Below are 26,738 nucleotides of genomic sequence, written 5' to 3'. Positions count from 1 at the left end.
CGTATCCATGCTGAAGAAGTACGTGCATGATCCATCTCATGTACTACCCGTGGAACCAGAGTACCTAGAAACTGATATGACCTACACAGAACAGCCAGCTGAAATCTTGGACCGGAAGGTGAAAACCCTTCGCAACCGCTCCATTTCCTATGTAAAGGTGCGATGGGCTAATCATTCACCTGAAGAAGCATCTTGGGAGGTAGAAGAAGAAATGCGAGCCAAGTACCCTCACCTTTTTGATCAACCAGGTACGCAATTTCAAGGACGAAATTTTTCAGAAGGGGGGGTAATGTAATACCCCGCTTCTTAAACCCGGTCTGATTTCGCGATTGAACCGGTTTAACCATGCAGGAACCGAGCCAGAGGATATTAGAGCGGGTTCCTTATGGGCTATGATGGCACGGGTGACTTTAAACACCGGCTGGCCCGACAAGTCCGAGCCAGTGCCAGAAGAGACGGGAGTGCCCAAACCGTGTACGTGCACCTACCATAAGGCTATGTACGGATAAAACAGGTATTATATCTATATTTTTAGGTATATATGTATGCTACATCGTATGCCTGGGGTGGGGTTCGCGCCGAGGTCCGAACCCGGTCAAAATCCCAAGTTTTGGCTCTCAGGTGGGTAGGACAGGTGGGTACACCCACCCACCTGAGTGACCCATCCAAGACTATTCACTTAATTAGGAATAGTATATAAGGCTTTATGATTTCTTTTCTTTCCATTCATTACCCTCGTACGTTTGGTGAGAAAAGTAAAGAGGAGAGAGAAAAGAAAGGGAAGAAGAAAGGAAGAGGAAGAAAGGAAGGATTTCAGTGGCGCCGAAGCTCGATCTTGCCATTCCGGTGCCGGGAGAGTAATCTTCAACTCTAGATCTACAGTTGGAGGTAAGAAAAGTTGGATTTTATGAACGTTCACCATACCCAAGCTTAAACCCTTGATTCGAGTATGGTTTCTTGAGATCTTGTAAATACCCTTTGAAATGATGAATCTAAGGTTTAATAGATGATTTATGTGTTGATCTTGAAGGATTTGAAGAGATATTGGCAAGATAGAAGGAGCATTGTGAGTTGGAAGTGATTTGAAGGGTTTGAAGTCATTGTTGGGCAAAGAAGGTAAGATGGCTTTCCCTCACTTGAATCTAACCTAGATCTAGGTTAGAGCCATCTTATAGGACCTTGAGGGTGTGAAGAAGGGGTGGGGAAAAGCCCCATTTGATTCCCCAAAGAATGGAGAAAATGGGGAAGAAGCAGTGGCTTTCCCGCCAAAACCGGTGGGTACAACCGGCGGGTACCTACCCGCCTGAGGGTACCCACCTGAGAAGGCAGGGGTCCCTGGCCAAACCGGCGGGTACAACCGGCGGGTATAACTGGCGGGTAGGTCGGTACCTACCCGCCGGTCATAACCGGTGGGTATAACCGGTGGGTAGACAGCCCACCTGTCTTACCCACCTGTGTGGCCAGAAGGTGATCCTTATGTCCGATCGAACCCAAATCGGACGTGTGACCTTCTTTTGACTTTCTAAACACGATTTTGACATCGGATTTCATTAATTTCGATTCTAAAATGGTGAAGTACTAACCCCTCTCAATTATGTTAGGTTCACCAAATCCTACCCGATTCGCTCCGGATCTCACCCGTACCGAACGGGAATCCTTGTACGCTACAAGTAAGTGGAGAGAGGACGTTTGGCATTGTTTCAAGGCATTTGTTTGGCATTCATATAACTATATCTAATCTAGTCATGTCATCATGAATATGCTATATAAATTAGTCATTCCACACATTGATGTGCATATATGCTATGTTTACTTTTCAAATGCCAATTGAATGAGATGTTTATATGTTGAATGTGGACATCATGGTGCATAATGCATTGATAGACTAGATGCCGTGGTCGGCTTGGAAACGAACGCATTGGTGGCCCGTGGAATGGGACACGGAGGCACTATGCAGTCGTACTAATGTCATATAGGAGCATGCGGTATTAGGATTCTCACCATCCCGTGCTACGACCCTTCCCAACAGGGGTTAAGGTGTTGGGTTGCCATTTGGGGGAAAGCAGGGGTCGCGGTTGTCGGACACTGTGGCGGTTAGGCATTACGCCCGGCGAGTCATGTAGGACAGTCGGCAACCCCGGTGGTACATTCAAGAGGGCCAATCGTACTGCTTTTAAATTGCTAGAGTCAGCACCTTTATTTCAGTTATTTATATTTCTGTTGAGAGCCGGTGGACGGCATTGTCTTTACTTTTTCGAGTACTCACGGTGGGCCTTCTCCAACAGCCCTATGGGCGTATCACGGGAGGGAGTTGGCGGCTCGTACCCGGAGTATACGCGCACTGTGGTTGTAGTAGCACTTAAACCAAAGACTTAGTAATGTTGTTTAGGTGGATGTGAATTAAAATGAATAGCATGGCATGTAGTGCATATGATGTGTTGTGATGTGTGGACTGTTGTGTGTGGTCCACCTCTCTACTTACTGGGCTAGTGAGCTCATTCCACGTGTACACCCCCTTTTAGATGATTTTGCAGGTCATACATCTGAGGAGCATGGGGTGGGTCCCACAGTCGGGTTTCCTGAAGAGGACTGGTGGACCCCTGAGGAGTTTGAGCACGGCGTAGACTGCTCGTGTGAGAGCTGTGCTGCGGGACAGCAGTTCTGAGGCCGAGCTGAGCTCCACCCTGGAGGCCGTGCTGAGCTCCATTTCCGAGGCCGAGCTGAGCTCTTCTGTATGATGCCGAGCTGGGCACAACCCCTGATGCCGAGCTGAGCTCCAGCCTTGAAACCGAGCCGAGTTGTGCACTCTGATTTTCTTGATGATTTCCTGTATGTACTTGATATTTGAATTTTATTCTTTTTGTGTATATATCATGCCTTCAGGTCCAAATGTATATATATATTTATTGTATTACAATTCGGGTATCAAGTATATGAGACTTATTCACAGGTAAAACTTAGTCTTCCGCTGATCTGATGAACTTGTGTTAGTGAATGTATGCTGTGGTGGAATACAGTATCTGATGATCCTGGCAGGTTTGAGTTAACCGGTGTTAACTCGGTCACCGCTCCGGTTCAGTGTGAACGGGGTGTGACATGATCAGTTGGAAGTGATCGGATATTCAGACTCTAATTATGCAGGATGTCTCGACAGTAGGAAATCTACATCAGGATACATCTTTCTACTTGCTGGTGGGACGATTTCTTGGAAGTCCAAGAAACAGACTTGTGTCTCTACTTTTACTGTGGAAGCAGAGTTTGTGGCATGCTTTGAGCCCACATTTATGACAATTTGATTACAAAACTTTATCTCAGGACTTCAGGTTGTCGATACTATTTTGAAGCCGCTGAGAATGTATTGTGACAATGTTTCTGCCGTATATTACTCCAAGAATGACAAGTATTCAAGTAGAGCGAAGCATATTGGAGTACAATTTTGTGAAGAAATCAGTTTAGAAATAAGAAAAGTCTATTACACCCATCAAGACAAGTTTGATGATTACTGATCCTATGACCAAGGCATTAGCGCCTAAACACTTTACAAATCTTGTAATGGATATGAGTTTATGTAAAGTTTGATGTAATGGTCATATTATGTTAGACACTTTTATTTATTTATTTAAACGATCATGATATTCGTTGTTTCTAAATATTTCTCACTTTATTATTATGTGTACATATTTTATTTAATATATGTGAGATATTATGTTGGACCATTTAGTTATAGACTTTTCTATTTTATTCCCTACTTTTGCACATATTTGGATGATGTTACTAGTTTTGTGGCTATGGAAGGAATTATATCATTATATGATGTATAACCGTCATGATCCACATTAGTGAATTTGTTTAAATATGGTATTATGATTGTAATGACATAAAGTTGATGGATTTACTTTCAAATACTGTAGTATGATGTTGGAATTCAAATTATGTTTAAGATTGTTATTATGTTGTCATATGGTTCAAGTGGGAGATTGTAGGAATATTCTTTTGGATATTCTTTATTATTGTCCCATATACCAGTTAGAAAATTGATCGATACCAATCTCTAGTATTTGATTCCAAATAGGAAACCCACTCATCGTCTAATTAGGGAAAAGAGTCTTACCCTATTTGGCATACTTTGATGGGAGAGTGCATAAACTTTATAAAATAGGACTCTAGGTCATCCTTCTACCATAACGTCAATCTCATTATTGACTCCATCACCAAGAGAGCATTAAGAGAAGCTAGAGGGAGAAACCTAGAGGATCCATTATGTTCGTGCTTGGGATTGCAAGAATAAAGATACATGAAGGATATAATGACAGCTAATTCTTCACAGTCGATGGTAAACAGTATGCATCGTTAATTCATTATTGTTTAATTTGTGATTTTATGAACATATGGCAAGATCATATAATTGTATGCGGGAGAAATTACGTCCTTCAAATGAGGGCTCCATGGAAGCTAGAAGATGGTAGTTGTGCTCTATTGATGGCAAAAATGGTTCCTTATGTGCAAGAAAAGAGGAAGAAGATAAGGAGGAGATGACCGTACTAGGTTTAAAGATTCAAGCATTCCTAACAAAGAGGGTTAGTTGAAGATTCTAGTGTAGATCTGGAAACTCTTGAGAAGCTCTCCAGCCCTTGTTTCTCAAAGAAGGTAATCACTACACACCAAGTTCTATTTGTATGACCTACCTAGGTTGTTTGTATAGCATAACCTAAAACATTACTTTAGGGGGGGGGGACTTGTACTCATATTTTTCACTATATACATTCTAGGGTGAAACCCTAGCTTAAGTATTAATTCAGATTGAAGTAAATGTCATAGAACCTAGACTTCGACTATAGTCAAAAGCTAGTAGAGTATTGTACAAAATGGTATTGCTCCGTGGAATAGGCAGTGAGCCAAATCATATATAACTTACATATTGTGTATGTAAATGTGTATCGTCATACATGAATTTGTATACTTATAGGATGGGTAGGTTGTCTGGTAGATGCCTGTGTGCATTTGATTCTATCAACAATGAAACTACCGACACAAGTCTAAGTCAACTACGAGAAGTGTTATCAGAGAAAGAATAGTCATGGTTATTTTGGAAATATTTTTAGACATTAGTCACCCCCCTCCCCAGTGTCAACCTGGGATTCACTCAAGTTTGGAAAGCAGTGCCCGGAGGGATGGTTAGGCTAAAGGGAGGTGTGTCGTATCTTCTTGTATTGATTTAATCCCGCTATTATCACTAGAATTTTCTGGATCTCCAGTGAGCATTATTTATCATATGGTACTAGAGCTCAGACTCAATAATATTTTGCCCACATACCAACTCTCTGAGATTCTCCATGTATTCTCCTTTCCTAGATGTGTAGGTTTAATGGCTTAATAAGTAATAATTCATTCTCTAAGAACTAGAGGGTCACAATCATTTTATGTTTTCCTAGTCTTCAGAGATTTTTAGTTTATGAGGTGAGATCATCTTTCTTAAATCAGTTCTGAATGATAGGTTTACAGCCTTAGGACCATCATCAAAGGGTTGTTGGAACTCTGAGACCCATCTTGGCAATGTGTCTCTACTTTCATCACAAGCTTTGATGGATTACCCATAAGTTGTTTTTCATTTTTTTTTCACCCCTCTAGATTGGTGGATACAATTTGTTTCATCACCTCTTTAAATTAAACATAATGCTTTATAATGTTCTTAGGTTAGAGATTTTGTTGTGGTTTTGAGAATACCTTTTTTTTTTTTTCATGTATAGATATTGGGAGGGGTGATATGTGTGAATGATCTTTTTTTGTAAATGGATATATAAAACTTTATTAAATTGATATTCGCAACACACAATTTATGAATGAAGATGATGCATATAATCATTTATTTTTTGCCCATTCAATGGTGAATGCAATAAGATATTTGTAATTTTTTTTGTTGTAGGTCAATCTATTCGGAACTTGGGATTTAACTAACATCGTTTGACAACGTTTCGTTTATATCGTTTCTGCATTTTCTTGTTCCCAAAAACAGAGAAACAACTTAAAAAGCTTTTGATAAATTCGTTTCACCAATTTCTAGAAACATAAATCAAAATTTACACCAATTTACAATTCTAGAAACGACTTTGATGAAATAAGTTAGACTTGTTTTGTCATTTTTAGAAACGAATTTGAGAGAAAAAATAGACTGTTGTGCCGATAAATTTCTCAACTATTTAAACATAAAAAGAGGCAACCGAACCCTCTCTCCCTTTTGGGCATCCGATGATATTGTTGGGTTTTCTTAGCGGCATTATGTCTGTAAAAAATGTTTCAAGAAACAAGTTTATCCAACACCAAAAAATTCGTTTTTTTTTTCCGAAAACATGAAAGCCGTTTCTACTATTTCTAGGCACAGAAACAGCAAAAACATTATCAAACGGTGTACATTTAGAACTGCCAGAAAGTATTCTTACCTCTATATAGCTTGGATAGTCCATGTTCCTGGTGTTTTAATCATGTTTCAATGACTCCCTTAATATATGTGCCAAGAAGAGTATGAAGAAATATACTCCTATCCAAAAATACCCGTTTATAGATAAAAATAATTAGAGTTTATTGGTTTTATGTATAAAAATGTGTTATTTTGAATATATTCACCGATATAAAGAAACTCTTCAAATCTTTTATTTGTTTCAGAGTATGTTTTTATCCTGCCAAACAAATTATGTGTTTATGCAAAACATTTTTTTTTTTTTAACCTAATTGATGTTTTCTGCATTTCTTATCCATAGATAGAGAGGGTTGGGTTGATATAGAGGTGGGAGCCACGACATCCAAGGGGATGCAAAGCCAACCACAAGGCAGGTGGGGAATTGGGGGATCACGAGAACTCTGGTTGGGGTTGGTCATGGGCCTCATGGCCATGTGTGGCTTGGCATCGACCCATATGACTGATGGCTTAGGTTATTGGAACGACAGTTAAGGAGTACTTAACTAAACTCCTTCACAAGTGTCTTCATCTCTAACAGTCAGTCGCTCATTCTTGGACGGTGTTGCGGCCGCGAGAAAATATCTGCAAAAGAAACATGTCTATTTCGGCAATGGATCTCTTCACGGACGATTGCCTGTACGTATATGTAAAAACCTAACACTTGTCCTTTTGCTAACATATATATTTTTCTTTACTATACAAATGATTGAAAGTAAGACAAGTGTTGGATCGTCCTATAAATGTGTAGGTGAACCTAACTGTTGGGGATCTTGACTCTCGCTTCCACACGTATACATATATCGAAAAAAACAAAAAGAAGCCTAAAAGGTGGCCCTAGTACCCTGACACAGAGCAAGGGGAAATGACCACTTTGCCCTTCATGAAAAGCAAAAATCTTGCTCCTATTAATGCTTTGGCAGTTTAGGCATGCTTTCATTGGCCTACACATTACACTAGTGTAGAGGTCACATTGCCCTTTCTTTATTTATATATATATATATATATATACCCCGTTTCATCCTATAAATTATAGGAAGTGCGATAGGTGTTAGATCATCAAATGTATGTCCAGGTGATTGCAGAGGATCCAAACTCCCGATTTGTCTTCTAATTCTTAGGTACGTCTCCCTATGCTGCCACATTTTTTATTAACTTGTATAAGAAGAAATAGATGAAAGGGTATTTCAGTAAAATTAACAGTTAGGTCAAGGACTTTGTAGTAAAAATGAACCGTTGAGATTCCACTCCCAACATAGTTTTAAAAATCGGATCAGATCGGTCACCTTTATCGAATGGATGTGTATCGGTTATTTTTGTCTTTACATTAAAAAAAAAAAAGTACATTTTCTTTACGATTTTACCTCTAAAATGATATCCCTTAAATGATAATATGATATTGGTAATCAGTTTGGATAAATCAGATATTTGAATCAATCTCAGCCGATAATAATACAATACTGTATAATTGATTCGATGCCAATACTTCAAAACATGGTTGAGACTAGGGATGTCAATCGGTCGGGCTTAATTAGGCTTGAAGACTTTCAAAGGTTGCACCGTGTCCGCCCATTTAAGTAATCGGGCTTAGTTATTGAGGGTGTGGTACGCTTTATATTTGGTCGGTCGGCCTTGGGCTATAATCAGGCTACCTTAATCGGGTTTTAGTCGGGCCTTAATTAGGCTACGGACATGTTTAATGTTAAATGGGCTTTAACCGGTTTTTAAACGAACCCTCTTTAAAATGTGCTCTTATATTCCAGTCCACTCATGCAAGCCCAAAAAAATGACAATAAATCAATAAATGACACGAAATATAATCATTATTAAAATGTGAACATGTCTTTACCTTTTAGTTTTTACTCTTTAATTTGGAAGGTAAAATAGGTACTCTACAATCATTAAAGGGTCGGGCCAGGCCGTGCACAATAGGCCGGTCTCCGTTGGGCGTTATTCGGTCGGCGCCCAACGGTCCAAGTAGCAAAACCGAGACCGACGGTTTGTAAATAGGTTGGACGCAAGCCCGACATGTTTAATAAACAGTCGGGGCCAGTCTATAAATGATCAGTCCCAATCAGTTTAGTCGGGTCGGACCACGAATTCACACCCCTTGTTAAGACACCGATCCCAAGTTTTCCCCAAGGCCAAGCCGCGTAGGCTTACAAAAGAAGAAACCACGTTCAGTTGAAAATTTGAAATATAAAAGGAATCGCTAGCCGTATCCAAGTTCGTAGCTGTGAATATACTCTCTCTGCTTCTTCTCCGTAGGCGTATTTAGCCTGCGAGTCTTTTCTCTCTTTCCCCATCAATTTCTTCAAAGCTTATGATCTGTTCGAATTTTCATCGACCAATCTTCGTGCTCTTCTTATTCTAATCTAATAAAAAGGTAAGGTTCTTTCATTTTTGTGCTTTCAATCTTATCGAATTTCAGATTCTTCTGATTGTTTTTACGTTCGTATAAAGTGATGATGGATATATGGATATCGCCTCTTCTGGTTTGCTTCATATTTGTTGAATTTTCTTTTCCATTTCCTCGATTTGGTTTGGTTTTATGAACTTTGGATTGTTGCAGAATTCTTCTGTGAAATGAATGAAGTAATTCAATTTTCTTGCTTCCGTGGGATTTAATTTCAAATCCTAACCCATTATCGTCCGAAATTGCAATCGAATTGATCACTATATTTTATTCTGAATGAAATCCTGCATTTTTTGAATATGAAGTTTGTTTCTTTTCCATTATTTTTTGTTCATCACAGAGACTGCGGATAAATGCTAGTAGTTCTATTTGTTTATAGATTTTGCCACAATTGAGGTAGAATAAATGCGTTTCCCCTGTCCCCCTTTTCTTATTTTCCTTTTACTGTTCGGTTATCTCCTCGTTCCTCATCTGTTTATACATTTTTATCAATGTGTTTCTTGTTATTTTTAGATGCAGATTAGTTTTCTTAGAGCCAAACTGAAATTTTTGGAAACCCTTCATGTCAATATTTTTACAGTTCTGTCCAAGGTCTCAAATATGAAAATTCAAATGTTGATATGCTTCTAGCTTAATCTGTAATTTTGATATGCATTTGATTCTGTAATTTAGAAATTTCAGGTAGATACTGACTGGATTGTTATTGTATTCTTATCATTCTCTTTTCATTCTTTTTTTTTTTTTTTTTTCTCCTAAAATTGAAATTTTTCTTCACTGCTTTGAGCTTTCAATAAATAATTCTTTCAATTTCAATTCTTACATTTGTAGGCGTGCAGATTGCTTTGAATTCTTCCGGCCTATATTTTGCTGAGTTAAAACCTTGACTTTCTACTGCTATTCTTTTGTGGTAATGCTAGTAGCCAAAGAAACGAGTTTAACTTGGTTTTTTTTTCTTTACAGCATCTACTGGTTGACTAATTCAAATAGATATACCGGGGAATGCTGAAAGATGTGCTTGAGCATCAAGAATTCCTTCTTTGAAGTCAATGAATTTGATGCTCTACAGGAGCATCCCTTACTAATCCTCGGTGAGATTAGAAATATAAATTGCTTTCTTTCCCAGGTCTGTGCTCAGATGTGCATTGGGGACACAAGCCATAGAAAGCCTGTTGTATTGCCACACGATCATTGTGAAGACGGTTGAGCTTCTTTTTATCCCAGTTACTCTTGCTTTTTGTGTATATTGTATAAGTAGGAGGGCTTAACTTATTACATTTTAGGGTTTGTTACTTGGAATGGAAAATAAAGGGAGAGTGTTGATGCAAAGGTATGAATTAGGGAGATTATTAGGGCAAGGAACCTTTGCTAAGGTCTACCATGCAAGGAGCCTTAAAACTGGCCAGAGTGTGGCCATTAAGGTAATAGATAAGGAAAGAGTATTGAAAGTTGGGCTGGATGAACAGATCAAGAGAGAGATATCTGTTATGAGACTTGTTAGACACCCATACATTGTGCAGCTTTATGAGGTTATGGCTAGCAAAACCAAGATTTACTTTGTCATGGAATGTGTTAAAGGAGGTGAGCTCTTCAACAAGGTGGCCAAGGGGAAACTTAAGGAAGATGTTGCAAGGAAGTATTTTCAACAGCTGATTAGTGCTGTTGATTTTTGCCACAGCAGAGGTGTATATCACCGAGATTTGAAACCTGAAAACCTACTTTTAGATGAAAATGGAAATTTGAAGGTTTCAGATTTTGGGTTGAGTGCTCTTGCTGAATCCAAGCATCAAGATGGGTTGCTCCACACTACTTGTGGGACACCTGCCTATGTTGCTCCAGAAGTAATCAATAGAAAAGGATATGATGGGGCGAAAGCTGACATTTGGTCTTGTGGGGTCATCTTATATGTTCTGCTGGCTGGTTTTCTTCCTTTCCATGATTCAAATTTGATGGAGATGTATAGGAAAATTGGAAAAGCAGAGTTTAAATGCCCCAGTTGGTTCCCTACGGAAGTACGCAGGCTGCTGTCCAAGATTTTGGATCCGAACCCAAATACTAGGATTTCTATCACAAAGATCAAGGACAACTCTTGGTTCAGAAAGGGTTTGGAATCCATATCAACAACTGGAAGAGAAAGTGAGGAACATGTTCCTATGGATGCTGATTCACCTTTCAGCGCTGCTGATAATAGTGATGTTGCTGCTGAGCGAAGGCAAGAGCTGGCGAGACCTAATAATTTGAATGCTTTTGATCTTATTTCCCTTTCCGCACGATTTGACCTCTCTGGTTTCTTTGATGAAAATGCTCATAAGAGGGAGGCACGATTTACATCCAAGGAGCCTGTGTCAGCCATCATCTCTAAGCTGGAGGAAGTTGCTAGATTACTGAGGTGGAAGGTGAAGAAGAAAAGTCGGGGTTTGTTGACATTGGAGGGATCGAAGGAAGGGAGGAAAGGTGCTCTGTCGATTGATGCTGAGATTTTTGAAGTTACTCCATCTTTCCATTTGGTGGAGGTAAAGAAGTCTGGTGGAGATACGCCAGAGTATCAGCAGATACTAAGACAGGATATAAAGCCACTTCTTGATGACATCGTCTGGACTTGGGCAAGGTGATCTGCAGCAGCAATAACAACAGCAGATGCCATCTTGCTTCTGTGGCTTTCTTTAACCTCTTATTCCCAATGACAGTTTTTGGGCTTGGCAAGGGAGGTGTGAAGGAGCAGGAGCAGCAGCAGCAGCAGTTGCAGTGGCATTTTCTTGAGTGTGCTCTTAAGCCACTCCTTTCTCCTTGGGCTTTCATAATCTGGAGAAATATCTTCGCTTTGTATATATACCTTCTTATAATCTGTTAATCCATGTTATTTGTACATTTTCATCTGTTACACGTTGTCTGTTTTTGGGAAGTGGTGGTGTATCCATGTTGATTATATTGAAATAGCATTATGTAAATTTTCTTTGTTCTGTTTCTTGTTTGTAAAGGCCTATTGCTATTGTATTTCATTACTATGATAATACCTTTCATCACATTCTTTTGTGTTTTCTTCCAAAAGGTTTATTTCTGTCCTGCTTTGGTTGTTACCATAAAATCCATCACATAAGAGCTTGAAACTCCCTCACAATTCATAGCAGTTTTTCACCCATTTTTTATATGAAAATCCTGAATTGAGTTGCCATATCAGAGACAGGTGATGCTATTGAACTCCATATAAATTCAACAGCGCCCATCATGTCATCTATCTGAGCCACCGTTGGCCAAAATTCACGAGTTACAGAACAATCTGAAGATAGCAGAGTCATGAAAAAAGGAAAATTTTAAGAAGAGCTTTAGCAGCAATACTATTTACATGATTATAGAATCTTTCCTTACTGGCGGTGCCTTACTCTTTTATACGATTTTTGGTTATTTTCTCCTGGAAGATCCCTATAAAAACAGTAACCGATGGTCCGGATAAGGTAAGATGCATCAGCTCTTGCATTGCAGGACAGCAAATTCCGACGTATGGTGTTATAAAGTTCTAATTCACGGTAACTTCACAGGAAGAAACAGATCATAACGCCCGACTGGCCTATTTTCAAATGTTTTCCAGTAATTATAATAGATTGAAGATATACATACATAAAAATAACATAAATATACAACAAGATGCACACGCCGGAGCCTAGTGCACTGGGTAATAAAAAAAAAAAAAAAAAAAAAAAAAGGGAAAAATATATACAACAAGATGCATTTAGTAGCCGCTTCTGTGGGTGTGGTTGACCAGAGCATGCACTGGTTTGGTTCACTTTCTAGACCTTCCACCACTGCGATCTCGTCTTCCACATTTGCAAACACGCTAGCGCTTCAGTTTGTGATTAGAGGAATACACTCTTTTGGTTTCTGTACTGAGCTACTTGCATTGTTTGGTTAATTGAGCACCCCCCACCCCCCACCCATCCATCTTTTGCACGGTAAGCAGCTAAAGACCAGTAGGAAAACTGATTACAGAGTGGAAAGCTCTCATAGGATTTTAACTGGTAAGAGCAGGGCGTTCAATTATGTCCAACATTAAAGGGCATCTTTTGTTCTTCTTACCATAACTTTTTGTTCACCACATCCACTTCTGCTGAACCTCCTTGCTCACCAATGCCTCATAACATATCTGCTAATATACCCCATCTGATAGCATGCTCAGACTTCTGAATGCCAAGCCAATTTGGTTGCAGATGCAGATCAGTTGGCTAAATGGCTATTTCCTGAAGGCCATCATCACATTTCTGTTCCTCTCCCCATTTCTTTTTGGTGATCTTACTGGATTTTCTAATCACATGTTTGTCCAGCCTATCAATAAGAAGTTTTCTTACTAAAACAAAAATAGTTCCAAATTCTAATCCTTCTACCCATGCATGTCTTGGCTTGAGTGATAATGTTTGATTCTCCAGCCAGTATACATGATATTACTATATCTGTTTGTAGCCAAAATGGTTACAAGTGGCTGTTGTAACCTTTTATTTTTGCCCTTGACCACATTCCTCATTCTCTTTTTAAATGTGGACTTTCTTTGAAATCTTACTGAAAGAAGGAACTTCCAATCCATGGAGTTACAGGTCCCTGGCAACTTTGGCTTGTATCCTTCCAAACAATGGAAAATTGGCAACTGGTTTTGTGTCACGATTACTGTACCACACATTCTGTAATTGTCACAGTAGTCTCTCAACAGTGATAGGAACTGCTAACTAGTGCTCTGACCATTCCTCGTAAGATATTGAAGCTCACCTCAGATGCTGCTGCTCTGGTTTGAACCCTGGAGAAAGTAATTCTTACCCTGAGAAGTTTTAAAAGAGGGAAAATAACAGGCAATCTGGGGGATAATATGTTTGAACCTAGGGTTCTCCATCATCAATGTGGCAGCAGTATTGACTGTTCTCTTGCATTGGAGACAGAAGCTATCATGAAGAGAGGGAGTTGAGGGAAGTAGCCGACGTCGTTCAGCAGCACAATCTTAGGGTTGAGACAGGTTACCACCACTGATAAATTTGCTGCCGTTGTTATGAAATATAGTTATGGTGCTACAGCCTAGGCCTGTCAGAAAGAGAATGTTGTTGTTGATGATGCCATTGCTACTGCTATTGAGGGGAACAACATTGTTATTGGAGAGGACTGCACCGTTGGGCCTGGCGAACAGGACTTGACCATTGACGACTGGGTTGGTGATGATCTTGGTAACAGTTCGGGTGGAGGGTTTTATCCCATTATGTCATGCATGAAGAAGGACAGCAGTTGCTGTAGGTCAGTAATGGGGCTATGGCTGCACTGGCAAATGCAGCCAGGCAAGCAGTGATGTTTGCTGGTGCCAGTGGCATAAGAGCTACTAGGGAGATGGAAGGCTGGACCGGATTGGACGCTGATGCCACATGTGGGTGGGAGCTCCTCATCTAGAATGCAACACAGGTGATAGTGGTACATGCGATGGCAGGGCTAGCAAGAAAAAGTGGGCACTGGTGTTTTCTCTTCGCCTACCAATATCCGTTTTGAGATGGGCCTTTTAGAGAAACATTATTCTTTCCTCTCTTCACCTTCAGGATTGCAAAATCACATCATAGACTCCATCTGTCCATCAGTGTCACATCACTATACAAGAGGCAAAAAACGTAAGGTTACAAACAAACGAAGCCATTGAACTAAATAAATAAGTTCCTGAAAAGATTGGATGATAATTTAGACTTCAGTAACTAACCATACAGCATAAAAGAATTGTACACTTCTTATTGAAGAAAAGAATGTTATAAGGTGTGACACTTCTTATTGAAGAAAAGAATGTTATAAGGTGTGATACAATACACTTCTTATTGAAAAAAGGAATTTTTACAAGGTGTGATACATTGGAGAAACAAATGCTTTATTCCGAGTCAAATTGCTTTCATCTTTTCAATTGCAGGTTACATATCCAACATTTCATAATTGAATAAAGTTAGGTGACTCTGTTAAGTCAATAATCTTGGGAAGAATTGAAGAAGCTCTCTTCTTACGACGTGAGTACACAATCCGGTCAGGAGTGGGAGTTAACAAATTTATTATCTCAACTTCAGGAGAGGAAAGAAGACCATCAGTTGATCGATGTTGATCATCATCAGAAAATTCTGATGCTTGCAGTTCCCCTTGCTGACCTAATTTACTATCACCCTTTGTAGTCACCTCAAAGATATCTCTATCTTCCACTGTTTCTTCAGTGCCTAAGGTGCTGGTTATACTACAATCACCAGAAAAAACAGGAGTCCTGTGATCTCTTCTTTTTGGAGTCAGGGGGGCCCTAGGCATCCCAATTCCAAAACTATCGTCATCTTCCATCCTTCTGGTCTGTACATGAGCACCAGTCATTTCAAAGCTACACTGATATTCGGCAAAATTGTGAACTTGTGTATCCATCTCTGTTACTGGACCATCATCACAATCATTTTCAGCCTCCTGGACATCTTCATTATCTTCTAAAATCTGCCCACCTCCCATATAGCAAGGAAGTTCATCCATCGAACAAACTTGGACTTTCATATGCACTGGCAAGCTTGGACATCCAGCAGAGTGTTCCAGGTACTTTGTTGAGAAAAAGTTTACTGTAAGGTTCAAGCTGATGGAAATGAAAGGAGAAATCTTAAGAATAGATAGATATAGAAATCTAGAGAGAGAGAGGTTGGGGTTGGGGGGTGCAAGTGGGGGGTGGGGGGAGTTTCTAGGAGATATTTTACCTCTGCCATGCAAGAAGATTAACCATTGCATATGCAAGCCTGATCTTATTGGCAATGCCAGCAAGGGATTTGAATTCTCCAGCTGCTTCTCTGACGGCCAATGACTTCTTTGGATGCTGCCAGGCCCACTCAAACTGCAATCTCAGCAGAGAAGTACTTAAGTATTATCAAATAGAGAAGCTGAACTCTTCCAAATTAACCTCAATCCTTTATATTCCTTACCACATACAGAAAAAACTCCAGCAGAAAAATTACATTTATTCTCACAATTATCCAAGCAGGAACTAAAACATGGCCAACTAGAAAAATATAAGTCCATACACCAGAAGATTATGATTGAACAATTTTAATCAACAACATGGCACACATCTTCTATTCATTGCAGGATAGGAGTAACAATAGTGTTGCAGATGCAAAATACTACTTTACTAGAAGTTACAAAACATTTTAAAAAACAAAATAGGCGAAGCACTTCCAATTGAAAACAAGAAGGTAAGAGTTTTCTACATAGACATGGAAAATAGGAAAGCTTTAGGGCCATATCGAACAAATTTCAAGAGAAGAAACTCCATCACAGAAGACATAATTAAGGTTTAGGATAAATACCTGGAGTGCAGAAACCATAGCTGGGAAACCATATATGCATAATACCATTTCCCAAGGGCGCTTTCTCTTTGTCCTCCAAGCACCACTTGTTATTTCACCATTATGCTGCCTAATTCGACGACGAGGGTTGACTGTAAACCTATAATTGTGCAAATAATTATGTCTTATCAGTTCAGTGATTGCACAATTGTACCATAAAAACTCAATTTTTAATTTGGGAAGATATCTACTCGACTAGAGAGAGAGAGAGAGAGGGCAGAGTCTTAAACTAACTATGTTGCCCAGGAATTAAATCTTGACCTAGGGTTTCTGAAAACAATTTCAGGCGTGGGAAAGATTGAAGTCGAATATGGATTTTTGACATTAAAATTTGAGGGCTTCATCAAAAAAACCTTTTTTGAGCTTTTGAGCAGTTGATAACTTTAAGTAGGTAAAAACTGAAGAAAAAACTGAACCCTGAACAGCTATGCAAGGTCTAAAGCAAATTGGGTTGCATGAATCAAAATCAAAGAATTCCATGTGATCAAATGTCAAATTAACTAATTGTGAGATTCAGTAATCACAGTTAGAACAAAGAAACCATGCAATTGGGAAGAGGGGGAAAATAAAATAGTTCTGTTTGGAGTGAAGAAGAAAAAAAAGAGAGAGATAAAAGAAGACAGAGAATACGAACCCGATGTAGGTCTGGCCTTTGAATCTGGGGCTCAAGGAGCAGAGAAGGTAGCAAGCGAAAAACCCTTTCCCTCCTTTCCCTGTTTCGTCGCATCCGTCTTCGTCTTCTTGTGTTTCTGACCTTACTCGATCTTTTCGATCTTTTCTTTTCCTCATCTCTCTCTCTCTCTTTCTCAGTCTCAGCCTCTCAGGATGGACTTGTGCGCCGAGTCCCGACTCCCGACTCCCGACTCCCGACTCCTGAGACAATTCGACCGTTGAACCATTGAAGAGATAACAATTTAATGGCGAAAATGCCCTCAGTTACGGGCAAAGCACCTAACAGTGCTCTTCTAGGATTCATGCTTCTACTGTCGTACGTTTGTAGGAAATCAAAGTCATTGGTTCAGTATCTCTTCTTATTCCGGTTGAATTACTATTAAAGAACCTATATCCACGTTGGATATTTTTTTGTTTGGGAGAGGGATAGGCATGGTAGCGGGTTACCTTAGAACCTTACATGCCAGTAGGATTTGAACCGGATTTGATTAACTTAAATAAAACCATTAGATGGAGGAGAAAAGATCCAAACCTTCCATCCACCTAAACATTTTCTCTCCCCTCTTTCTCTATCCCCGCTCTCTTGCAATTAACCTGTGCCTAAGTCCTGAGACCTCTTCATTTGCCTTGTTGCTTCAGGTAGATCAGATAAAAGCGGGTGATCCTAGATTAGTTAGCTCACCTCTCTCTCTCTCTCTCTCTCAATATGCCATAACAGAAAATCTTTTGGTTTAATCAATCAAAGCCAGCCATGGCAACAGCTACAAAGAAAAAAAAAAGATGAAAAACAGTAAAGAAAAAATAAGTATATGAGAAAGAAAGAGGAGGAATGTGAAGCAAAAAAGGGGATTTCAGACAGGGAGAATAGACATCAGGAGGAGAAGAACCTATGTGCATTTGAGATTAAAAAAAAATAAAAATCTTGAAGACCTGTTTAATGGCTGTTTTTTGGGTTCTCTATAATCGACTCATCAAATCACATTTGCTTCATTGCTTCTTGTTGTTTGAGTATTTGCTTCTCTTTGGAGGATCCAATCAATCTTTCACAATTCCTGGTAGGGTTCCACCAACCCTAAACTGCTTATGTTTGCCTTCATATATCATATATGAGACAAATAAATAGAGTCATACTTATTTTGCATTGTTGATACATATGTATCCTTGACATAGAGAAACAACTACCATTATTGGTATCAAACCAATAGTGATCCATATAAGCAAATCATCTAATCGAAATGGGCCAAAGAAAGTATTTGAATCCATGAACGTAATTATTTCTATCAGACCACTTCGTATAATCCAAAATACCCACAGCCAATGTCGTTCCAAAATATAAGAATTTACTAACATTCAATTCTAAATTGAACCAAATTAATGTTCCCAATTCTCTACGATATCTAGTCGATAAAATATTTTCAGGAACAAGCAAATCATAATAATTTTCACTCTCATCCCCAACACTTGTCTCAACACTTCATCGTCCAAGCCACTGAGATGAGAATCATAGCACCATCGACAATAAGGCAACCACGGTGGAGGGGCGTTGGCCTTGTGGAAGGCCATGGTCAAGCGGGCAGCTAGCCTAACAGCTATGACAACCATGGCAGAGGGGCGTTGGCCTTGCAGAGGGCAACAATGATACGGTTGCCGAACAAGCATAGTTGGCAAGGCCATGCAGCTGGTAGTACAATGGCAATTTGTCGAGCAAGCCAGGTGGTTCAAGCCGGTGGCTAGCCTAGCGGGGCTGGCGGTCAAGTGGCTACAAGCCAAGCGGGCTGACAACCAAGCAACAATTGGAGCATTGGTGGTGCAAGATGTTTTGATTTGGGAGTAACTAAGGAACCCGACGAAGTCAGCGGGGATCTAGGTCTAAGCAGCAACTTGGCCAGTGGCTCGATGTCTCACCAGACCTAAGCAACAACTCTTTGTCTCTCCAGTCAAAGTCATGACAAGAGGAGGAAATTCTGGGGACTTGGTTAGGGTGGATCTCAACCTCCAGATCGTAGGAGATAGTGGAGGAAGAAGAAGAGAGGGTGTGAGAGGGAGAGGGTGAAGAAGATAGAATAGAGGAGGAAGAAGAGAGAGGGTGAGGATGAGAGAAGGAGAAGGGAGGGGGAGAGGGGGAGAATGACTAAAAAGAAGAGAGAGTGGAGGACGCAAAGGGAGGAAGAAGAGAGAAGGAGGGTGAGAGGGGGGGGGGCTCACGATTAGGCTATTCCATAGCAACGACCGGACCGAGCTTGGGGTTTTTTCTTCTTGCTTAGGGTTTTCCTTCTCAGTCCTGACCTCTATATTTCGCCACTACCCAATGGTGAATCTACACACTAATCTCAATTGCTTATAAGATTAAAGCTTTTATATTGCTTATAAGATTAAAGGTTTTATATTCTTGTGGAATGCTATAACAAAAAAACACACTTTTGACAAGCCGTTAAATTTCACTAAGCTAAACGACACACATCAATCATAAGGCTAGACATAGGAGGACAAGGTGATCTTTTTCAAAGGGAGAAGAAAGCAGATGACACATGCTTCTCCTTGGCGGTATGCCCAGCCTATCCCTTTAAGTTCTCATAAAAAAGAATCGTGGACGTGGTCTTTAATGCAAAAGTTTGGCTCATGTGGCCATGAGCAAATAATCTAACCTTCATATCTCTAATCTTGATATTAATGTACTCAGCCATTTTTACTTCATATTATTTTTATTATTTCCATTAAAAAAGAAAAGAAGGAATCCATCATATTCTGAATTCTGATATCTGAGAGGCCTCCCGCGATCCACACGCAGCCCTTTAGTTTTTAACATACCCTTTCTCCTCTCTTTATTATATCCCAATTTTAACTCATCTCCAAAAGGTTGTTGAATGCATTATCAATTGGTGGTGTATGTCAAGGTGGGCAACGATTTTATGATTCATTAAGAAAAAAAAAAGGTGATTGTACAGAGGAAAACCGTTTTTTTTCTTTTTCAGTACAGAGGAAAAGCGTAAATGATCGTACATCCAAACCGCCAAACCAAGGATTAAAGTATCGGTACGCATCCGATCGATCGGTCAAAATTAAGATACGTATCGGAGGGTATCGTATCGTATCGGAGATACGCTAAAGATACACACATAAATGGATAGGGAACACATTTTTATACACTTGTGCATAAAAAAAAAATAGTTAAAAAAAGCTATATATAACATGTAGAATGCATAAATACTTAAGTAGAGGGTATCGTATTGATAGACAAATATATTGAGTTGAAAATGTTCAAAATGATGAGGTTTGAGTTTCTTATAGTTTTTTCTTTCCTCATTACCATTGCCACTGTGATGAGTGCCGTGAAGAGTGTCGTGGTGGTTCAAATCCTTGGCTAGGACCTTCTTCTTCAATAGGAGCAACTACGATGATATTCTGCACTTGTTGAATATAGGCACAATATTTACCCCAGTCGAAATATTTATGGTAGTGGGTCTCCCATTCATTGTAGAAAAATTAAATTTTTTTTATAGAAGTTGTAGATTAAATGTTTTTAAAGAACATATAAAAAATCAACAAAGTGTGGACCAATATATTTGAGTAGATCTGAGAAATAAAAGAAAAATTGAAACCCTCACTTTTTTTGGGAAAAAATGTGGGTTTCATTTGAAATCATGTATTTAGTAATTATAAGTTATGACATTATTTTTAAGAGTTGAATGAACTAAATTTTCTAAAAAAAAAATTTTTTTGGGGATTTTTTTTTTTTTTAAATTAATTTCGGAATAAAAAAATTAAAAATATATATATTTTTGAGAAAAATCAAAAATTTCCGTGGAAGTTGTAGAATACTTGTTTTTATATAACATATAAAAAATCTAGAAAACTGTCGGTGAGAGTGTGAAGTGTTTGTTTCAAACAATAAAAAATTCACACTTAAGTAGCCGTATCGTACCGATACAGTACGACACGGCTCGATACTGCACGATACCTTTGATACGTACCGATACTCTCAGTATCGATACTCTCGAAAATTTTCAGATTTTCAGATTTTTAAAAGTTCGTATCATAGAGTATCGTACGTATCGGTATCGATACGGTACGGCACGATACGATACGTACGATACGCCGATACACAAAAAGAGGCCCAAAATTCTCCGTAGGGTATCGGTATGTATCATGCCGATGCCTACCGATACAGCACGATACGCACCGATACTTAAAACCATGGCCATGACCGTCAATTTCTGCAAGATACATTGATACCTAACAATTAGTTGTCCTGTTGGTCAGATTAGATTCCAACCTAATCAACTTCGTTCCACAACTCAATATTGATAGGATTCCACTACTTTAGATGAAGGTCTTTGTTGGGCAATTGGATTGAATATTGTCACTATTGGCAACTAGAAAGATGATGTGTGGGTAAAGTTATTAAAGTGGTTCAACAGTTGATGGATCAATTACTTGAGTCTATGGTTCAATTTGAAACATCTTGGTTCAACTGTTAATTTAGGTGAATTGATGGGTTCAACTGAATTGGGTAATTAACATGGTGATGTAAGCCCAATTAGTATATAAATTGCTTGCTGCCCATGCGGAGCCCAAGTTTTTGGTTTCGAATTACGGTTACATATGATAATGCAAACAACAAGAATTTGACAGCAAAAGAAAAACAGATTTTTCCATGCCATGTGTTGCCATACTATTGGTTCAGCTACTGTTAATAGAATTAAAAAGAAAAGAGGAAGTGAAGTTCTAATAGAAATCAAAGTCTCATACAGGAAGAAATTATTATCTAAATTGTACAGCAGCAACGCTTGGAGGAAAAAAAGAATCGTCAAAGGTGAGGACAAATTTGGATGCCTTGTTTACTTAATTGAAATTTAGGACTCTTCAATGTGGAAACCATTGGTTGGTTATTTCTATTAGAATATTCAAATTATATGCTTTCAATAAGAGTCCAAGAGAACTATGTTTCTTTTTACACGTGAACAACATCTAAGAAGAGATAAAAATTAAAAGAGAAAAGGGGAGAGTCCAAGAATGCGCGGAATTTGATTTCAAAGAGGATCGGTTGTTGCTTCCATAAGCAATAAAAACCTGCAGAACCGTGAGACTCGATACGACAATTAATTTGGAGAGGAATAGCAAGAAGGGAGAAAAAGAATTATGTTCGTTAGTTGCCATACATTTCTTTGTTAAACATTCAATGGAGATTTCACTATGAACAAGAATAAAAGAAAATTAGCGTCTTGCTGCTATGTTGATGGTTTGAGCGTGCTCAAGTCTTCTTCTAAACATCAAGCAAGCAATCATCAATGGGGTTTACACAGGCTGAGGTAACCCGTATCTAAAATCCCTATTTTTATATTCTAAAGTGTTTATAGTTGAGAAACTCTAGATCAATGGTGTATTGCGTTGGGATTTTATTTTATTGATTTAAAATTGTGAACCTAGCAAGTTGGGGCTTGTCTAGGGTGTGGGGTTGTTGCCCTTGTCTGAGTTGCATCTCAGATTGAAGCAGGGATAGGTTCTTGGACCATTGTAGCGGTTGAAAAAGTTGAGTATTGGGGAGATACGAAACCCTATATGGGTATTCCTCCGTGGAGTAGGCACTCTGGCTGAACCACGTATATCTGGTGTTATTGTCTCACATTTATTTTCTACATATATTTGAAGTGCGTGTTGTGCAGAGTGGTGGGACAGTGTCTGGTAGACCCAGCCACATTGTGGTGTGAGGTGGACGTGACGTTGTTTGCGTGATTGGTAATCACGAGATTGCCCCAGCCAATCTAGAACTGCACAGTGGAAGTTTTTTTGTTGAGTTGCAAATAAAGAAATTTTTGGAACCACTGATTCACCCCCTCTCAGTGTCAACCTGGAAACATCAAGTGGTATCAGAGCAAGGTTCCCTAAGGAGGAAGCTTAACAATTTCGGGTCTGAATACTGAAAAGATATAGATGGCGTCCAATGACGATAATCGTATGCATAGAAAGATTCATTTCTTTGATTGGTCGAATTACAACTTCTGAAAAATCAGGATGGAGGCTTACCTAAAGTCTCAGGGTTATGGAGTTTAATTAGCAGTGAAGAACGGTTACAACCCCCCACTGCAAATATAACAGATAAAATAGAGATGAAGAAGTGTGAAGACGATGCTAAAGCAGTGAATGCACTTCTAGGCTCCCTAGTGAGCAATGAGTTTGCAAAAGTAGTCGGATGCACAACATCAAAGGATATATGGGACAAGTTAAAGAGTGTTCATGAGGGAGATGATAAAATCAAAGAGGCAAAGCTGCAACACCATAGGAATTTATTTGAAAGTCTAAAAATGTCTGAGGGAGAGACCATTGATAAGTTTATAAGCAAGGTAAACGAAATCATCAATTCTATTAGAGGGTTAGGAGCAGAGGTAAAGGATGTAGTGGTGGTGAAGAAAATATTGAGATCTTTACTTAACTTGTACAACCCTAAGGTGTCTGCCATTGAAGAATCTAAAGACATGAACAAAATGAAATTAGATGAACTACATGGAACTCTGATTGCTTATGAGATGAGAATAGTCAAGCCCAAGCCCACAGAAAAGGAAGCTACCTTCAAAGCTTTGAAGAAATTGAAAATCAATGAAGATAGTGAACAAAAAGATTCCGATGATGAGTTAATAGCTTACCTGGCTAGGAAACTCAAGAAAGGTAGAGGTAAATACAAAGGAAAACTTCCTTTGAAATGTTTCAATTGTGATGGTATAGGGCACTTCACTTCCAAGTGTCTAAAGAATGATAAATTGAGTGACTCTGAGGATGAAAATGCTCAAGAAAGCATGTTCAAGAAAGGAAAGAAGAAGTTTATTCCTAAAAGAAGAAACTTCAAGAAGAAAAGCTTAATATCAAAGAAGTGCAAGTCTTCTTCAGAGGAGTCATCAGAGGACTATAATGAGTCAGATGATGAGTCATCTAAGACACTATTTATGGCACTTGGTGATAAGAGTGCAACACCAGACTACTGAAGAGTCTGAGGAAGAGGAAGAACAAGAAGCTCAGTATGACTTAATAGCAAATTTGCATTCTGCTTTAACTGATCTCAAGGAAGAGAGGAAGAAAATGAAAGATCTAGAGATTCAGCTTGTTGAAAAGGAGAACCAGATTAGTCAGTTAAATATTACAGTTGAAGATATGGCTAAGATCAATGATGAGCTGAGTGTTAATCTATCATCCAAGGCAGAAGAGTGCACTACCCTTGAAGAGAAATTGGAGATATTGAAGACTGAATTATAAGAGATACAGAAGATGAATTTACAAGAAGAAACTATACCATCTCCCTCAATTACTATCTTAAAATCCAAGGGTAAAGAAATTATGATTCAATCAGTTGAAGCAGATACTCCATCATCAAGCAAATGAAATGAAAATATGTTAGATAAGATTTTGAGTTTTCAAAGACCTCTACATATGAAGATTGACCTTAGATATGTGGCACAATGATCTTCTGAAGTAGTGGAGACTAAAGGCAAAGGAACTACAGAAATTCCAATGAGGTTTGTCAAGGAGAAACAAAGGGGCTCACAAATGTTTTCCAATGATGGATTTACTTCAGTTGACTATCAGAGACACAGAGGTTCTTGGTAGAGACAGAGCTTTAAAGGTTACTGTTATGGGTGTAACTATTATGGACACAGGGTAGCAGATTGCAAAAGACAGACCAAACCTACAGTACTGACTAGCAAGAACAAGTTTGCTCCATTGTTGGAGGAAAGTGTAGAGTGTTATAGGTGTCACAAGATGGGACACATTGCCAAAAATTGCAAGACCATACTTCCCTACCAGAGGCAAGAGAAAAGAAGGCAAAATGGCAATTCTTCATGGAAACAAGGTCAGAGACAAAGAGAACTTATTATTGTGGTAAATAAGGCAGTATGGGTTGAGAAGAAAAAGAAAGCAGGAAGCAAGTCATTAATTGTTCAAACAGCCTTCAAAGCTCATAGCAAGCCGTCACCGTGGATTCTTGACAGTGAATGCTCCACTCACACGACAGGTGATAAGGGAAAGTTTCTGAGTCTGGATTCAACTGAGAGTGGTTCTGTCAAGTTTGGAAACAATGATGGTGCAAAGATAGAAGGCAGAGGCATAGTTAAGTTGGACAGAGGAAAGATCAAGTCAAACAATGTCCTATATGTTAGCGGTCTGATGCACAACTTGCTCAGTGTGAGTCAACTTTGTGACAATGGTAATGAGGTTTTGTTCACCAAGGGAGGCTGTGTGATCAAGAAAATCAAAAATGGAAAGATTGTGGCACAAGGGACAAGAACTACAAGAAACTTATACACTCTGTTAGAAGCAAATGAAGATAGATGCATGATGGGACAGGAAGATGAATGTTGGTTATGGCATAGAAGGATTGGGCATATTAGCTTCAAGAACTTAGCTAAATTCAGCAAAAGGAAGGCAATCAGAGATCTTCCAAAGATCAAGTCTCCAACAAATCATATTTGTGCACCATGTCAAAAGGGAAAACAAACTAGGGCCACATACAAGTCAAATGAGCATTATTCAAGTAAACTATTGGACTTGATTCATACAAATCTTTGTGGACCCATGAGAACAGAGGCAATTGGTGGAGAGAGGTACTTTATCCTATTCATAGATGAGTACTCCAGGATGACTTGTGTTATGTTCCTTAAAGACAAGACTGAAGCCTTAGATTGTTTCAAGATCTTCAAGAAGAAGGTAGAGAATGAAACTGGTAGGACAATTAAGTGCCTAAGATCTCAAGGGAAGGAGTTTACTTGAAATTTATTTTCTAACTTCTGTCATGAGCATGGGATTAGGATTCAACATTCTGTAGCCTGTATCCCCCAACAAAATGGGGCTGTGGAAAGAAAGAACAGGACCGTTCAAGAGATGACAAGGACAATTTTGATTGAAAACAATGTTGCTAGGAGGTTTTGGAGAGAAGCAATATATTCTGCAGTGCACATCCAGAACATGTGTTTCTTTAGACCAAATGAATCCAAGACACCATACGAGCTATGGTATGGAAGGAGAGCCATTGTTGAATATCTTAGGGTATTTGGTTCTAGATGCTTCATCAAAAGGAAGGAGGACAACCTTGGAAAATTCGATGACAGAGTAGATGAGCGGATTTTCTTGGGGTATTCTTCAAAGAGTAAGGCCTACAGATGAAATAATAAGAGATTGGGCAAGATGGTAGAGAGTTCAGATGTAAGAATTGATGAACTTGTGCCTCATTCTAAATAGATAGAACTAGCAGAGCAGACTCCTGAGGACTTTTATGATGATGCAACTGTAGATGATGAAGTTGTGGAAGTTCAAAATCATTTTGATGATGAGGAAACAGATGCTCATGAGACTAACACAGTGACAGAGAGAGATGGAGGACCTAGTTTTGAAAAGTGGCAAATAGTGCATTCCCCACATCAAGTCATTGGAGATCCTAAAGCGAGAATACAAACAAGAAAGATAAAATCTACTACATATTCATTACTTTCTCAAATTGAACTCAAGTTTGTTGGGGAAGCAACTAAAGATGAGAACTGGGTGAAGGCAATGAATGAAGAGTTAGATCAAATAGAGAAGAACAACACTTGGGAGCTAGTTCCTAGACCAGCCAATAAAAACATCATTGGTACCAAGTGGGTTTTTAGAAATAAGTTGAATGAAGAGGGTCAGGTGGTTAGAAACAAAGCCAGACTAGTGCGCAAAGGCTATGCTCAGGTAGAGGGGATAGACTTTGATGAGACATTTGCACCGGTAGCAAGATTGGAATCTATACGGATGTTCTTAGCATTTACGGTTTATAAAGACTTCAAGGTTTATCAGATGGATGTCAAGTATGCGTTCTTAAACGGTA

General features: G+C 39.1%; 3 protein-coding genes across 3 annotated transcripts; 2 read left to right on the top strand and 1 right to left on the bottom strand.

Annotated features, from left to right (window-relative positions):
• Positions 1-8,668: 8,668 nt before the first annotated feature.
• Positions 8,669-11,887, top strand: LOC122069025 (CBL-interacting protein kinase 18-like). The gene is made up of 2 exons (XM_042632956.1): positions 8,669-8,837; positions 9,828-11,887. Exon 2 carries the CDS (start codon positions 10,163-10,165, stop codon positions 11,474-11,476), a length of 1,314 nt encoding a protein of 437 aa, XP_042488890.1. The 5' UTR covers positions 8,669-8,837; positions 9,828-10,162; the 3' UTR covers positions 11,477-11,887.
• A 2,699-nt stretch (positions 11,888-14,586) lies between these two features.
• On the bottom strand, positions 14,587-17,131 carry LOC122069026 (structure-specific endonuclease subunit SLX1 homolog 2-like). The gene is made up of 4 exons (XM_042632958.1): positions 16,863-17,131; positions 16,190-16,328; positions 15,584-15,717; positions 14,587-15,465 (listed from the first exon to the last, which is right to left on the bottom strand). Exons 1-4 carry the CDS (start codon positions 17,015-17,017, stop codon positions 14,796-14,798), a joined length of 1,098 nt encoding a protein of 365 aa, XP_042488892.1. The 5' UTR covers positions 17,018-17,131; the 3' UTR covers positions 14,587-14,795.
• Positions 17,132-23,007: 5,876 nt separating this feature from the next.
• Positions 23,008-24,145, top strand: LOC122069030 (WD repeat-containing protein 87-like). The gene is made up of 2 exons (XM_042632963.1): positions 23,008-23,714; positions 23,857-24,145. The coding sequence occupies exons 1-2, from the start codon at positions 23,008-23,010 to the stop codon at positions 24,143-24,145; spliced, it is 996 nt and encodes a 331-aa protein (XP_042488897.1).
• The last annotated feature ends 2,593 nt before the right edge of the window (positions 24,146-26,738 follow it).

The sequence above is a fragment of the Macadamia integrifolia genome, unplaced genomic scaffold (genome assembly GCF_013358625.1).
Source record: "Macadamia integrifolia cultivar HAES 741 unplaced genomic scaffold, SCU_Mint_v3 scaffold522, whole genome shotgun sequence".
NCBI classification, from domain to species: Eukaryota; Viridiplantae; Streptophyta; class Magnoliopsida; order Proteales; family Proteaceae; genus Macadamia; species Macadamia integrifolia.
Note: the sequence above shows the minus strand (reverse complement) of the source record. Positions and strands in the feature narration are given on the sequence as shown.